A 17,562-nucleotide genomic window follows, 5' to 3' on the forward strand; every position below is an offset into this window, starting at 1 on the left:
ACCAAAGCTAAAGTGTTTTAGCTTTGGCTTAAAAAAAAAAACAAAACAGAAAATTTCGTCAGTCTGAATGAATTATTATTTAGTTTGTGTGGAATTTTCTACAACATAAACTTTTATTTTTGTTTTATTTTTTGCGTTTAAAAATATTATTCTTTTTGTTTAAGAAATTGTGTTTTCCCAAACTTGACCTTTAACTTCCGTCTTCATTCATTTATTCGAAACTCAGTTGAGCAAGAGAAAAATTTTTGTCTTTATTTATTTTTATGAAACTGTAATACCATAATCTTGAAATTAAAATATTGTTTTGAATGAATTTTATTAGCCTCTTCAAATTTTGTTGAAGGCATTATCAAATTGTTCATCAAATTTTAACTGTCACCTTCAAAACCTTACTGCATTTTAATGGGTAATTTTAAATGAATTCGCAATTATTAAACTTTTAATAATATAATATGGGCATGATACAATAGAAGTAGTAAAAATTATAATAAACCTAATAAACAGTGAGTGAAGGTAAAGAAGATTGTGTCTTAATTTGACTGCACGTTCTTGTCTTTTCTTCTTTTGTAATGCTTTATTTTAAAATTTTCTTCTACAATCTGAGATTTTGTAATCTGCAAAATCGATAATTGCTAATTGACTGTGTTAAAATTCTTTAAAAAAAAATAATAAACTGTGAGTGATGTTTGTGTCTCGTACTCGACTAAACAGCATGGTTTTTACCTTAAATTTGTTATAGCTAATTTCTTTCTTATTTTTGCATTCTGTATTTAGAATCTCAAGATTAAGTGATGAATTAGCTCAATAATTGCTAATTCCTTGTGATATTTAAAAAAAAATCCCTCACAAGATTGCAATAAACAGTGAGGGATGGTTGTGTTTTCGATAAATTGTACGATTTTTAAGTATCGTTTTTTTCTTCATCCTTTTTTACATCATATTTTCTGATTATTTCTATTATAATCAAGGGGTAAACAACTAACCAAAATTTCATGTCGTAGAATCAATATTCACAAAATATTCACAATTTTATATGAGAAGAAGAAAATACTGATTGATTGATTGATTTGTTTATTGTCATCTCTGTTTTTTGTCCCACCCCCCATGCGGCCATCGCCGTCTTAGCGTCGATTCCAACCTCCAGGACGAAAACGATGGATATATATTCGAATATTTCCCTAAATATTCGCAATATTCGCAAGATTCAGGGATATTCGCGATATTCGCAATATTCAGAGATTATTCGCGATATTCGCAATATTCAGGAATTATTCGCGATATTCGCTGTATTCAGGGATTATTCGCGATATTCGCAATATTCAGGAATTATTGGCGATATTCACAATATTCATGAAAAAATGTCAATATTCGCGATATTCACGTTGGTAGATGTTCTAGACTCGCGAGTTGTTTCCCCCTTGATTATAAGTTTAATTTATCATCTCTGATAAAGTATTATAACTATAAACATAGCAAATTTATTTGAGAATTGTAATAATACTGAATGCAGGTCGTGTCTCGGCTAAATTGTACGATTTTTACATAGAGGCAAGTGGCCTGCCTTCTAATGTAACAGTCTTTGAATATTGGTTTTTTTCCCTTTTTTACACCAATAATGCAAGAATTTTATTCTATGTGATTTGATACTTATTATATATGTTCTATTTAAAATAGAATTCTCTAGAAGTTTTTTGCATCAGACGACGATACATACAGTGGTAGCCAATAAAATAGAATCACTCCTGAAAACTTGAGTTTTTTACCTTTTGTTAACTTTTTTCTAGTATATTTAAAAAAAATTAGTTTAGAAATGTAAAAGTAGTTGCCTTACGTCGAAATAGTACAGTACTTGCCGCAAAAGGTCTGTATTTTGACTCAGAATGTGTCAATAGTGATATTCTGCTGGAACAAAAAAATAGAATCACTTTCATTTATAGTCATAAACTGAAATTTATTTCGAGTATTTCAAAAATAACAAAATTTTAGTGTACTACACTTTGATCTTAGCCGTTAGGCCGAGAAGCGATAAAAAAATTTTAGTGTAATATCAGTAATTATTTAGTGTTCTGACAATTAATTTTACAAGTTTGAGCAAAGGAAACTATATGAGAAATTGGAGAAAATGTGGGATTTTCTTGTTAGAGGCTCAATAAGATTTTTGAGGCTATGAAAGCATGGAATGATCGTGAATATCATAGCTGAATATTTCTAACTGAGCCAGGAATTATCTGAGGAGCCTGTCAACTTTATTTGTCCCATAGAATACCTTACGATGTAATACTAGATTGATTTTACCACATTAAACAATTCGAAATTCCTGAATTGTTGTTGTTTTCACAATACCATTAGGACATGGAACCGATAGCAGCCAAAATTCCGAGTTTTATGTTCACGTAAACACTATAATGTGTTATGAATTACTGATTTTCGAAATTTACTGTGGTCAGCTACGACTTTTACGATCATTCCATGCTCTCGTAGCTTCAAAAATCTAATAGAGCCTCTAACAAGAAAGTCCTTTATTTTCTCCAATTTCACAAAGTTACCTTTATCTAAACTTGGAAAATTTATTGTTTAGACATTAAATAACTATTGACATTACACTAAAATTTTGTTATTTTTGAAGATCACTATTGACGCATTCTGAGTCAAAAAACAGACCTTATGCGCTTAGTACTGTACTATTTCGACGTAAGGCAATTACTTTAACATTTCTAAATTAAATTTTTTAAACATACTAGAAAAAAGTTACTTACTTACTTACTTACTTACTTAGAAAAAAGTTATCAAAAGCTAAAAAACTCAAGTTTTGAGGAGTGATTCTATTTTATTGACCGCCACTGTATGTTAGCTTTTGCAAGAAATGGTGGCTTAAATGAAATGCAGATACGATAACAGTCAATGCAACCGGACGAATTGCCAATTCATTTGAAAATTGCGAAAATTCCCTCAAAAAAATTATAATGAACAGCGAGAGAATTTTTTGTTTTGGATAATCTGCACAGTTCTCAATTCATAATTTTATTTTTTTTCATCTATTTTCTTTTGTAATTTTCATTCAATATTTCACATTACGTGATGGACAAGACTAATGTATCTCTGAAATTGCATAAATTTGCAGAAAAAAACATGGAAGGCTTATGGCCTCTACACACTAGAAACATTTATGTCCATATTATTTGACAATTTTCCCAATAAGGGGATGTGGGGCTCCTTGAACTGGGGCAGCTTTGAAATTGGGCTTCTTTCTTCTATTTTTTTTTAAGGAATTGCGCCTTATTATAATGTAATTTAAAAACTCTATTTTAAAGCTGCCCCACTTCTCCTATATAAATATAGGTAATTTACTTCAATATGAACCATATGAACATAAATTTATCTACTGTGTAGAGGTCATTAGTCACAAAAAACAAATATTTGAATTCAATGCAAAATGCTGCAATATTTCTGAGACAGTACTGTTTGTGAGATAAGATTTCCTTGCATTTGTTGGTGCAATTATTATTTGAGAAAACTCTAGTGAGAATCTACAAAGTTCAATGAATAGTCAGTCTATCAATATAGAATGGGTTTTTTTTACACTCATCTTCAGATGAGCGGAGAAGGCGTTAAAAAAAAGCGAATAGTGAAAAAAAGAGATGCAATAAATTATAGTTAATCCATAGTATTTCAATGAATCTTAAAATGGAATCTAAAATTTTTCTGTGTTGGCTTGGGCGAGCGCAATAAATTGTTGATAAAAACTTTTACTTTCATTTTTATTATTCACTCCACACCAGTTAGATATTTGACTTTTATATTTGGGTTTTTAATTAGTTTCGGTAGCTAAATTGCAAATGTCTTTGTTGTGTTACTTCACATTTTTTTAAGCTGTTCATTTGCTCTTTTTCTCTTTCTCTCTCTCTCTTCGTTTCAAACTTTCGTATACATCATATTGGCAGTATGAAATGAAAATCTGAAAAAGATGTATTGCCAAATGACCCCATTTTTAGACGGTTTTCAGTATCAAATTTTAATTATAATACCTATAAAGAAGGAATTCTGAAAATGTGGTAAAAAGATGCAGAAGAATTGTAGATGCATGCCAAGGAAATTGGTGATTTGCTAATATACATACTTTATAGTGGAAACATATTAACATAGAACTACTGTGTTGTCATAGACATATTAATTTTTATTCTTTGTGTTGTGTTGTCGCAATTTTAGATTTTTTTTTTACAAATTTTACAATTTCATCAATATCATTAAACCTAATAGTTCTGTGGGGAACTTAATGGGTCAACTTGCAGAGCACTCGCTCTATGATGCAAGTGTCCCGGGTTCGAATCCCCTTTAGGTCACCAGGAATTTTTCTGGCGTTAAAGGGGTTCGAAGTTTGAATTGCGTCAAGTGAGCTTCATTGCACTTGATTCCATGGGCATGGGACTGACAACTCCATCCCTGTATAAGAAAAAATAATAATGGATGTCCCGAACTCCCCTTGTGGGAAGGCCTAGTTCCTCTATGGAGCTTTGTTCCACCATTATTATTATTATTATTATTATTATTATTATTATACCGCGCCATCTGAACTAAAAAAAAAAGTAGAAAAAACGTTTTTATCCAGAATTTATCTTAGGGCGACATGAGAACTGTCGATTTTGAAAAATTCGATTGATAGCTTCACTTTTTGTACTGAATATATTTATCAACGGTCACATACTTAAAAGAACGATAAAATCAATTGTCGAATAATATTTAAATATCCCTTATTCACTTAATCTAATAGATACATATTTATCAATACCATCGATTCGATAGTATCGAAAAGTTATCATTCCACCTCTGAACTCTAAAGTTGAACGTCAAGTATTTAACACAATATTAAATCTGTGCAAAGAGTCTAGTTATACCATCAAAAACACGATAAAAAACGTTCACCCAGTCGTTCTTTTTATAAATTAATAAATTGTTAATAGTTTTCAAAGTTTTCATGTTATGAAAGATTTCTTAATTTCTTTTTATTTTTTAATACCGTGAAATGGAATAGATACTATTCCTAATATGAAATATTGGACATAAATTTTGGGTATGTAATGCTTTTGACAAACCGACAGTATGAAGGCCTTACTACGCCACCACTGCTTTAATGTGCTCCCTTCCACATATTTTTCTTTTTTAATTTAATTTATGGTTTTTGCAAATATATTTTATGTTAATGCGTTTCCACCATTAGAAAACTATTCATTATATCAATTGTCTCTCGGAGAGACGATTAGGTTCAGCATAAGAGGCCTCAATGGGCAGATGATTGTAATTTTGTGGTTAAAGACGATAGAAACAAGAAATCAATATAAAAGATTCCCCACTTCCTCTTCTCAATGAAAAACTCACAGTAGTTACACGGTATGTCCAATGAGTAGTGTGACAAGTTTTGCTGAATTTACATTATTTGATCACTTCTGGTTTTAAGAGCCAGTCAGAAATTGTGTTCAGAATTCAGAGCTTTCTAAGCATTAACAGAAAGCTCTAAATGTCTAAGAGCTTCAATTAATTGTGAGAAATTTTCGTCAAAATTTTAGGTTTTGAGGCAAATTTTGGCATTTTACTTCAACATGTATAATTTTAAAGTAAATGGCACTGATAAATATTGTACTGTCTAAATACTAAATCTTTTTATTACTAACAAATTAAATATTTCATTTTTGCTTGGGACTTTTGACAAAATTCACAAATGATTTAATTGTTTAATAATATTTACAGGGGCCCATCAAGCCTAATAAAAATTGAAGCTATTTTTTACTTTTCCTTGTAAAAATTTTGCAGATATATTACACCGCGACAAAAAAATTTGTTTGTAGATCTTGTATTATTATTTCGGTGAACATTATGAAATATGTATTTTTAGATAGCTTTTAATGCAGAATTTCGAAATATATCAGATTGATAGGTCAATTCTCTTTAGGAAAAAACTTTCCATTAGTCTTCAGTGCCTTTACACTGAGAAAAAAAGAGGGAGCGATTAACTTTTTTTCCTCAGAACTTTAACACTTTTTAGGAGTAAAAATATATCAACATTTTTTAATGTTAATTTTACACCTCTTTAAGGGTAAAATTATCATGAAAAAGGATTACTTTAACCCCTAATATACCTAAAAAGGGTAATATTTACACCGATATTGGATCAATACTGCAGGGTAAAATTAACATATCCGGAACGCTATTTTAACTTTTTCGGATTTCTCTCAGTGTATGCAAAAATGTATGGGACAATGAATGTCTAGAGGCCCCTGATTATTGATTTATTTTATTTATTCAGTTCATGCCCCTGTACATAAATGATGCAAAATATGAAACTAATGGCCCCCACACTAAAGGAATTTATGTCCATATTTAAAATTATGATCAAGTATTGTAAAATATTGAAATAAATTTTATTATAAGCTTTAGATCTCAATGCGTTGTGCATTTCACTTCAAAATTCAACACTCTTATCAATAATTTAAATATGAATGATAATGGTTTTCTTTTAATATAATTTTACCAAGGTTGCAGACATCGTTATAGCCTATATACCTTGGGAGATATTTTGTCAAATAGAGTTATAGTAAAGGCCTCTACACACTGGAAAATAGTTTTACCAAAAATTGGTCAAAAATTTGTCAAAAATACAATATTTGATGAAAATTTGTTCCAAAGCAAAATTCTTTATTTGAACAAAAATTTCTTAAAACGTGTAGGCATAGGGATCATTAGAGACCTTAGGATTAACCGACAAAACGCGGTTTCTCAAAATTGATTACTAAAAATGATTGAACTATATTCCCAGTATTTTCGCAATAAAAATCAGTTCTTGAACCTATTCTTCAGATCTTCGGTCTTCAAGTTGCAAGAAAACTGAGCTTACTGTGGGGTTTTAAGTCAAATAAAATGATTAACAGATTTAGCATCAAACCTGAGTTAGACTGTGCATCATGTCTATCTTCAAACACGAGAATCAAAAGAGATGAATCTTCGGTATTACGTAAAGAAGACAAAACTTGCACAACACTTGAAGCAATCTCATGTATTTCTTCTTAAGTCCATGGCGCTTCGGTATAATGTTTTGTGTTAATTCACCAACATAGCAATTAAACAGCGGACTTATCGTGATTTTAGCCACAATTTTGACGAAGGAGGTGGAAGATGAATTGGCACAAGTAAAACACCAAAAGCAGTAATTAAACAGTTGCCATTATATATTCTTCCAGTTGCAATCACCTTGATGTGAATGAGTGAGTGTAAAATGATGTCCACGGAGGTGTGATCTCCACCCCAGTGATTGTGCCTTATCAAAAACCTGAAGGATTTCCCTGGGAAAACAGTGTTGTCCCAAGTGCAGATTTAGGTGGTGACAACACAAGATAATGCTGTAAAGATGAATAATGTGTTACCCGTTGTTTTTCCATGGCGAAGAAGAAGACCCGTTTGGTTACTTCTTCTGGCACTACTTGCCATCTTAGTCACATCAATCAGTGGAAATGAAGAAGGTGAGTCTTTTGTAAACCATTCAGCATTTCCTCACATGTGTTTTTCCTCCAAAAACATAATTTAAATGCAATAAACCGCATGGAAAAAATGTGGTTCAAAATTAGTCTTCAGATTCGTCTTACATATTTCAACAAAATCTAAAAATAAGTAATCTATAAGAATTGAATGTGTTTATTAAAAGAGAAAATTTACCAAAGAGTACGCTTTCTTCAGCAAGTAAATGCGGATGAAACATTTACGGGGAATTTATGCTTCTTTATTTTTTTTAGACAATAGAGCTTTGTTGCTAATTTCCGATATTTCAAGTTTATGATCTTTGGTTTTACGTAAGTGTTTGGGAAATTCAACGCTTACGGAAAGTCCATATATTTTAAAAAGATAATAAAATTAAACGTTTATTATGTGGCTTAATTAGAATTTAGAGCTTGATGATATCGTTGAAAAAGTTCAAAAAAAATTCAAACTAATTCAATATTCAGAACTCAATCTGAGCTGTGGATCGTTAGATTGCTACAACACTACGCTGCGAACCGAAGCAAAAGCACTAAAATAGAAGATATTCATCGCTATGCTCGTGGATGTTATACATAAATCATATATGATCCTACAAAAAAAATGGAATACTTTTAAGTTTCGTATTACTTTGTTTTCAGTGAGAAAAAATCGAATTGGCAATAAAGAGGACCAAATTAACAATGACAAATTTTAATTAATCGCATACTGAAAATTACTATCATAACAAGGCCATAATGATTTCAGTTTCAAACTATAATTGCAATTTATTTAAGAAACACAAAATAAAATAAATAGGATACAACTATCCTACAAATAATGTGACTTTTTAGAATCGATACAAGGGCAGAATTCGACAGCAGAATGTTGTAGTTTGCCCTACAAGGAATATTGAACAAACTATTATTTATTCAATGCATTCACCTGTCTTGCTATTTATTAAAATTATTTTCCAGTTTGATTTTTCATATTCGCAAAGAAAAATTTCATTTGATGACTAATTCTGCGCAAGCTTCCCCTATATGTGAATTTATATTCAAATTTTGAAATATATTAGGGTAGCGGCATTACTTATGGCCACATTAAGGACATATTTTCTCACAGCTTCTTTTCTCTTGACTATATATAAGATAAAATTTTAAATGTAATTTCTTTAAAGTACCTCCTTTCGATATATCACGGTGAATGTATTAGGAAATTACCTTAAGCCTCAGAAAAAGTATGATTTTTCCCAAAATGTAAAATTCATAACTTGTGGCCACTTTTACGAACTTATGGCCGCTCGTGGAATGACTTATGGCCATGTAAAATGATGCAAAATAAACTTAGAAATAAAATATTTTAAGTACAAATGAAAAGAAAAAGATTTTAGGTAGTTTCATAAATTTTTATTATTTTTTTCTTAAGTTTTTATAGTTTTTATTTATGATTGTAGCATTGCACTATTAATTGCTTGTCGTCCTTCTATTCACTGAGGCCCGCAATCCGTTTTTTATAATGAAAAATGCATATTTGAAAAATAAATGCATGAAAAACCCACCTCATAATTCTCTCTATCTCCATTTGTAAGGGCATTGCGAAAACCTTCGTGGTCTGATATTTCTTCCGGATCCTTTCCGGAGATTTTATTGAGGAGAGTTGTGAGAGGCATGTGATACACGTGAAATACTCTGGTCGCAGTCATTGCATTATCAATGCCTCTTAATGCCTGTGAGTTGAATATTGAGACTCTTTTTTGTTTCTTTATATTACTTTACTGGTATCATTGTCCTAAAATAGTGAAAAAGAAAAGTTAGGTTATCTGTAACAAACTACAAATTCATGAGATAAAATGTGCAACTGTCGAGGAATCTTGAAATCAGATTTTACACTACATTTATTTATAAACAATTTTATATTACAATTTCATTACTTACCTTAAATTTCATTAAATGTTTGCCAGAAAACACCGAACTATTGAATAAAAACAATGCAAATGACAACTCTCCAAATGAAAATAGTGTTACATATGGTGTGAGGGCGCCACACGTCGAATACCGTGGCCACTAGTCCGTAATCCTATCAACTTGGTCATAACTTATGGCCCCATCTTAATTTTATGTTTGTTGTTTAAAAAATTATCAAAATTTAATAGTAAAAGAACATATAGTTATTAAGGAAAGAAGTTGTGAAAAGTAGTACTAAATATTTTCGATTGAACATACAATATTTAGTTGTTAAAATTTTTGAGATCGTTAGTAAATTTCTTAACGATTTAACGTATTTTTAATCGTAATCCGCATCAGTAAAATATTTTCCTTAAATTTTTTATTATTGTACCGAAATATCAAAGTAAGTCAATTTAAAATTTTCATTTAATGATAGCACATCAAATATTGGTAATTTTGTGGTTCTTTGAAATCATTTTGTGAGAAAAAATTGAAGATTTTTTGCGAAGAGGCCACAAGTATAGACTGGCCATAAGTAATGCCACCACCCTAAAGGTTTATGAAAAATAGATAAATCTGTAAAAAAAAATTTGCTTTGTTGGAAGTCTTTCAGGCTTCGGACACACTCTGGCTTCGAACATTTTATCTTTTTCCGATATTATTTTAATGAATCTTACCAAATAGTATTATAATTTTAATAGTCAGTCTTTAGTCATACATGTCCTGAAAAAATTAGGTCATATTCATTAAAGGAACATGGAAAAAATATGAAATCTTTGAAGCCAGAGTGCATGCCAAGCCTGAAAACGTTCGCCTATAATTGATTTTCTTCAACTTATGGATTTTCTTAACTCTTAGCTTGACATACAAAGTTTAAAAGTTTAAATCTATTTTCTTATTCTTCACCGAGAAAAATTTGGATGGTATTTTCTACAAATCGTGTCTTTAAATTCTACTGCCTCAAAAGATAGTAGAAAATACTATCCTCCATAGAAACTTTCCTTTAGAATCTACCATCTTGACATTTTAAAATTTACTATCCTATGGATAGTAAATTCTAACAGCCGGATGGTAAAATCTACTATCCTCCTTTAGATTTTACCTTGACCTCTCTTAGATTCTAATATCCGGGAAGTAAAATTTACTGTCCCCATATTAGATGTTAAAATTTAACTGGAAGACAGTAAATTTTAACGGAGGATAGTAATTTGAATTGAAATTACTATCCAAGCCAGTAAAATTTGCCATCCTGCTGTTAGAATGTCATTTTGGAATATCGTGGATGCCGATGCAACGGTTCCCGATATGCCTTGAATACATTATAGGAATTCGTGGCGCAGCTGGAAGATACTGGACTGTCATCACAAAGGTCGCGTGTTCAAATCTCGGCTCAGTCGTCAATGTTGGAAAAAGATTTTCACGCACCAAAATGGCTTGAAATACAGAGAATGTCATCCAAGAAGGGCCCCAAGCCCTCAAACAATGGCCAAAAATCAATGAAAATAAGGAAAAATAAATTTTTCCTTTTTTTTTCTATCTAATATCCGGCTAGTAAAATTTACTATCCTGCCAGTAAAATTTACCATCCGGCTAGTAAAATCTAATATTCAGGATATTAGAATTTACCATCCGGCTATTAGAATTTACTATCCATGCAATAAATTCTACAATTTTTGACAGTCCAATTTAATATCGCGTTTGCTGGGTGACTTTTTTACTATCCGGCCATTAGAATTTTGTATGGAGGATGGTAAATTTTACCATCCACATTTTTCTCGGTGTTGAAATAAATAGATCATTATGTTTTAAGTCTTTTAAAAAAATCAGTTTAAGAAAAATAAACCATGAAATATTTTAGTTTCATATCATTTTCTAATTATTTAGGGTGACTGTGTCAAATTCCGTCCAGCTTGCAATTTCGGCCACCTTTTTTGTTCCTCGAATTTCCATGAATTTTTAGTTTTTACATACTCTATAGATTATACAATGCAAAGGAATAACAAAAAATGTAGCTTCGACAAACGAGATGACGTGAAAAAGACATTGGAAGAATTCCCGAAGGGCAAGGAACATGAGAATGAAGGTGGCCGAAAGCTATGTCTACATTTTTATTCATTTTAAAACCTATTAAGAATTAGTTTAAAGTAAATAAAGACGATAAACTTTCTACAAGGTTCTAAGCAACACTCCTAAAGTAGAAGGAATGAAAAAAATCAGTTTCTATTAAAAATATTACATTTCAAACTTGAGACTTTGGCGCTTGCATGCAACTATGCCGAAATTTGGCACACTTATCCTAATACTCGAAAATATTCATAGCAAATTAGAAAACGCAATGGATTAATTTATTTTATGAGATTAAGTGTTTCATTTCATTTGGATAATACTTTATTCAATTTCAATTTATTCACTTAACTTTTCATACTTTGTTTAATTTTAAAAAATTATTTATTCCTTTTTGTATTCATATGAGAATTAATACAATCATTTAGACTTTCATATTTTTACATTTTAAAAAGTTTTTCTAAGTCGCCTCCCAGTTATTCTAAATGATGGGGAAATTTTTGTAAAATAAGAATGACAAGAGATTAACTTGCTTGAGTTAATCCCCGGTTTTACATAAATGTGAACGAGTGATCTGTTTAATCTATTTATGCGATTTTACTTCAAACAAATCGTGCATGTAATCAAAAAAAAGTAAAATTTTGAAAAAAAATATTTAAAATAGAGAAATTTAATGACTTTATACCCCTTAGAAATTTATTAAATTCTCTTTCTAAATGCATTAAGCCTTTAAGGACGATTGGAACACCGGTGTCCCAAAAATAAAATTTTTTCTACGATCTTCTACAGCTCTGTTTCCTTTAAAAAACGTCAGAAAAGTTATTTTTTCTGATCCTCAATTTTTGATCCTCTAGTCTCTTAAAGCTCTTAAAGCATTAAAATTTCAAAATCACAAAAAAAAGAGTTTTTCTTTTGTAATTTCCAAAAAGCGATATGAATTGTAAGTTAAACCTGTTTTTCTTTTTTGTCTTTAGCTTCTTTTAGTAGAATATTTTCAAAGTCAGGATTTTCCATTTTCTTAAAATATATTCTGCATTTCTCTTTTTCAGAACTTATAAAAATTACAATTTAAAATTTAATCTACAGTTTGATGCCCGCATTGGGTTACCTTTCTATTTTGAAACAGATGAATGTAAAATTTAGAAAGTTCTATTGCAATTAATCAAAAACTTTTTATTCTAAACCGAATATTCGTAGTACATATACGAGAATTTGTCTTAATATTTTTTTTCTAAATACTTTTCATATATAACTGTTAATATTGACTATAGCTGATAAACTCATTTTCTCAAAGTTATATCTTGAATGAAAATCAAAAGTCGTGTTACATCTATAATAATGCTTTAAAAGCTTCCATATACGTTTGTTCTGCTAATTTCAGCAGTTTTTCCCAATGAAACTGTAAAAATCTTTATATCTCAATCATCTGAATTTTTACATGACCGTGGGAAGGCCACAGCATATTGGATATTATAATTGCAATAAATGAAATAAACAATAAGTGAGATACTTTAATTTAACATCACATATATTGAGTAATATTGAGTCTGTTTAATCTTAAAAGGAGCCAAAAAAAACTTGTATTACATCTTGAGAAACTGTCTTCAACTTAGGTGGTATTGGGATGTTAATGGTTTTTGGCAGAAAGCCCATCAATGTTCTCATTAACAGCTCTACTTTCTGATGGCAAATACTCTTCGTGGATTTTTTTTTGAAGAGGAAAAGGTAGAATGGAAGCTACACAACGAGTGTTTATTAAAGTTTTACTTGCCAAAATATTCGCATTAACCATAATTGTACGATCTCGTTGAAAAAGTGACCATTTAAGGTGATACACCTTTAAAAGCCAACTAATTATTTTACATTTAGCTTGGGAACAGAGACTTTGATCACCTGAACCGTGGTTAAGGTAGTCATTTAATTAATTAATCTAGTGTCTTTGCGTTCAATTTGTAAATGAAATATCCACATTCATTCACAGTATGATTGTCACGCACATTTACGCGATTATTATTTATTGCCATTGTGATATATGCTACCCGTCAGATTTCAATTTCTAAATTGGGTCATCCAGCAACTTGAGACAATCTTACTTAAACGATACCCAAGCAACAAATTGTGACCACAGAAGTATGACCATTGAAGTTCATTTTATATTATTTCATATTGAATATTTCTTAACATTTCCCGTAAAATCATTACTCTACCTGTCGATTTTACTCGGAGGTTTTTTGAATTGTAACGGTATATTCCAGTATATTCAGAGAAAAACTTGTAGATTGTCGGCAGAATTTCTGCATAGAAAATATGCAGACATAGAAAATAAAGGAAATGGTATGTTCTGCTTAACAAGCTTTACCGATTAAACATTTTAGGTAACTAAAAAGATAAGAGCAAAAGTACTAATTTCTTAAAAATCGCCCATGGAATGATACAAAAACACGAAATTTAGGTCAACACTCTGCTTAAAGTATTCACTTCACTATTGTCTACACGCAGAATTCCTTATTTTATATAAACATTGTGATATCACAAAAAATCACTATTGAATTTTACAATAAAATTCAATGAAAAATGTTCCATCTTTTCAGACACAGCCATCTGGAAAGTCTGGAATGTAGAAAAATTCGTGTAGAAATTCAGGATTCGTCAGAGAACTAACAAAAACTTTCTGACGAATTTTGTCCCAAGACCAAATAAAATTCGTAGGAATATCTGCAGATTTATCGGCAGGTTTTCGGCAGAGGTGTAGATATTTTCTGCAGAAATAAAAGATATATGACGAAATTATTTGACGGGTTATTGTATTTTACTGCTCGAACTCAAAGAGAGAGCAGTTATATAATCCTCTTTGTTTTCAACTTGTGACATAGATAGAGGTCGTACGGTAAGAGATATCGAATTCCAGTCTTCGACGACACTCCCATAAATCAACTTTATTTGTTAGAGTTTTTTTTTACCCCTAAATCATGTATCTTCAGTATATTTCAAAAACAGCTCCTAGAATTTTTGCATATTCGAATAGATTTGAAGGTCAAGGTGAATATTTTGTTCTTACACACCTATATTCGAAAAACATTTCGGTATCGAATTTTCGAAGGTCAAAGTTGATCTATTTTGGAGGTCCTATCCTTTAACCTATTTGCTTAAATTTTTATGCTTATTATTAAAATTCTAGAATTATTGAATATACCTCAGACATGACAAAATTGTTAAGCATCTCTAATGTCTTTGCAAAGAAAAAAAAGATTTTTTTAAAGGAAGAACCATCCTCTGTTGTTATTAAATTATTATAAATTTAATGATGACTTTATTGCATAACGCCTAACAATACTATACCAAGTGTTTATTTGACGAGTAATTTCTTAGTCGGATATTAGGAGTTTTTGTGACATTCTGACACTAAATGAATTTATCAAAAACCGATTTATTTTTGTCAACTTTCTATAATTCGTTTCTTTGACAATATTGAAGCCATTTCTTTATAAAATTTACAGTAAATTCATTCTGCTATAATTTACCTGTGAAATGCTACCTGGGTATAATATTTATGAATGTTTTTTATCAACTTCACAGAGGTTGTTCTGGTGAGTTCTTGGTCAATCTAGGCTAAGTCAACGAAATGATTTTGATACTATTCAAGAATAATTACAGACTATTGAGTCATATTAAGTCAGAAATCATTTCTGTTTGCCTTTGCTAAATAGCAACAGATAAAAACATCACAAGAGATTTCTTTTAAATAATCAAGGTATATTTGAACTTGTTGAAATGCCCTCATCTAGAGGCGCAGTTAGTCGTTGACAAAAATCAATTAAGCATATGAGAAAACACTTATATGAATAATCGGTGAATTAAGGCCAAAGACTTGTGTAAGTTTGTATACTATTATTAAATAATAATTATGAGCAATAAACATTTCTCATTGGTTTTCTAATGGGCATAATATAAGGCTCTTTTTTACGTTTTCCACAATGATTCTTCTTTTTTTTCCAACCCGTTCCTCTCATTTTTCCATCTCACAAAACATTCCGAAGATCACACACATCGGTTCACATAGCAATACAATATTTAAAAAAAAGTCGATCGGATTAGTCAATCTTTCAAGGTAAATTTGGCCAACATTAAAATTGAATCAGTGTCTATAACGTCAATTCTTCCCACAATGTCTTAGATAATGTTTCATCAAGATACAAATTAAATGGGATGATTTGCCAAAAATAATAATTTGCAGGAGATAAATTGCAAAAAGTCGCACAAAAAAGATCAATTGAAAAGACAATAAAATCATTCGCCTTTATTGGAGAGATCGTTGAACTGGGCTTTGAGATATCAAAATCCAAATATTACGGCTCAGATTACGACTTTGAAATAACTCCTTTTGTAGAGACTCTATTATTAGATTTAATCGTGATTTTCCCCCACGTCAAATGTCTGTCACCTGCTGATTGTTCTACCAATCTCTGTATCCGGGATGTAAGACTTTATGTGATTGTTGAGGAAAAATTTGCACCATGAGATGAGATGTTAAATGGCTAATAGATCATGTTTTACTTTCATTCTATTCTGACTTTAGGAATGTTAATTTATTGGTACATTCCTTTTGAGTTTCACATTATTTTTAAATAACTCGGCAATTGAATTGCGCAAAATCCTATTCATAAGATTAATTGAAAATTTTGTAGACGATCAGGCGTCTCAAATTTTAACACAATAGTTCTTACTATGTAGAATGAATAACACAGATTTTCGGATATTATCTTATACATTAACGAAATCTAAATTAAAACTAAAAACTTGAAATTACTGATGAAATTATTATTTTTTTTGTCGGATATCCCATAAATTACTTAATCCTATACCTTATTTGTTTCGCTATTTATTAAGATCCGTATTGGTAGAATTTTTATAAATTATTTGCTAAGTAACATTTTTAATAGCCATCTTAAAATAAATTGCAAATTTGTATTAAATTTTTAAGAAGAGTAATAAAATAACTTAAAACCATTTAGAAGATAATACTTTTAATCTTTCTGTATTAGAATTTTCAGATCTTTTATTATTTACAGTATTATATTTTATTATAACAAAAACCTATGACTTCTGTATTTGTTTAGCATATAAAAAAAGTTTACAAATTTTCAATAATAAGTAGTAAATAAATTATCATGTTTCTTGTTTCAAGAATACCTTTTAATTTTACTTTAAATTTTCCTAAATAATATCGGAAATGTTTTCAATAAGTCATACGAAATTATTCAAAAATAGTTATGTTTAATACAAAATTTGTTTTTAAAAAAAAAATCAGTACTTTATTACAGATTATAAAAGTTAGGTAAATTGTTGAGGAAGTATAAAATCTAATGGTTTATTTTAAAAGTTCTTATTTCAGTGGTTCTTAAAACTTGGGAGAAAACTCAACGTTTTAATAACGTTCAAGTGTATGTCAGGCATTTGAAAAAAAATTAAAAAATAATTTATCGCAACTAAAAAAAGTGGAAACCTTCCCGCACTATCTTCAATATTTCCATTATTTTTAGTACTTTTATTAGGAGAGCTAAATGACTTCATTTGCATGAAATAATACTTTTATTTGGAAAAGTGAATAAACAACTTACTAATAACTTACTGTCACTTACAATCTTTTTCACCGCAAGAGGGTGCTCTTGTTTTCCACGAGTGACGCTATAAACTGTTCTCAATTTGTAATTCTTAAGATTCCTGTCAGATATTTCCTAAGCTTTCTGTTTTTCTATACGGAACCTAATTTTCCAATTATTGAGAACAGCCCATAATTCCAATTATGAAAAAACGTTTAAAATAAATATTAAAATACTGAATAAAAATATGTTGTCAAAGTATAGTTTAGTTTCTCCGAAAACTTATTGTGCAAAAATTCCAAGGCATATCTCTTGCATTAGTAAGAAATAAATTTTTATGTGTTTTTTTTTCTTAGTTAGCTGTTTATCTTTCGGCATTGGATTTTTCGGTGAAACTGACGCCCATACTTGAATTTAGAAAACATTATGGTGATTATCTCTCATTTCAC

General features: G+C 30.1%; 1 protein-coding gene across 2 annotated transcripts in view; it reads left to right on the forward strand.

Moving 5' to 3' along the window:
* LOC129805911 (dual oxidase) overlaps nucleotides 1-17,562 on the forward strand; it is a 57,361-nt gene that overhangs the window by 880 nt on the left and 38,919 nt on the right. Inside the window, exon 2 of one of the 2 annotated variants that reach the window (XM_055854158.1) lies at nucleotides 7,138-7,508. In XM_055854158.1, the coding sequence (XP_055710133.1) occupies nucleotides 7,397-7,508 (112 nt within the window). In that variant the 5' untranslated portion in view covers nucleotides 7,138-7,396. The remainder of the gene's footprint in view (nucleotides 1-7,137; nucleotides 7,509-17,562) is intronic. The other variant, XM_055854157.1, reaches the window with a different exon arrangement.

This window comes from Phlebotomus papatasi, chromosome 3, assembly GCF_024763615.1.
Source record: "Phlebotomus papatasi isolate M1 chromosome 3, Ppap_2.1, whole genome shotgun sequence".
Lineage (NCBI taxonomy): Eukaryota > Metazoa > Arthropoda > Insecta > Diptera > Psychodidae > Phlebotomus > Phlebotomus papatasi.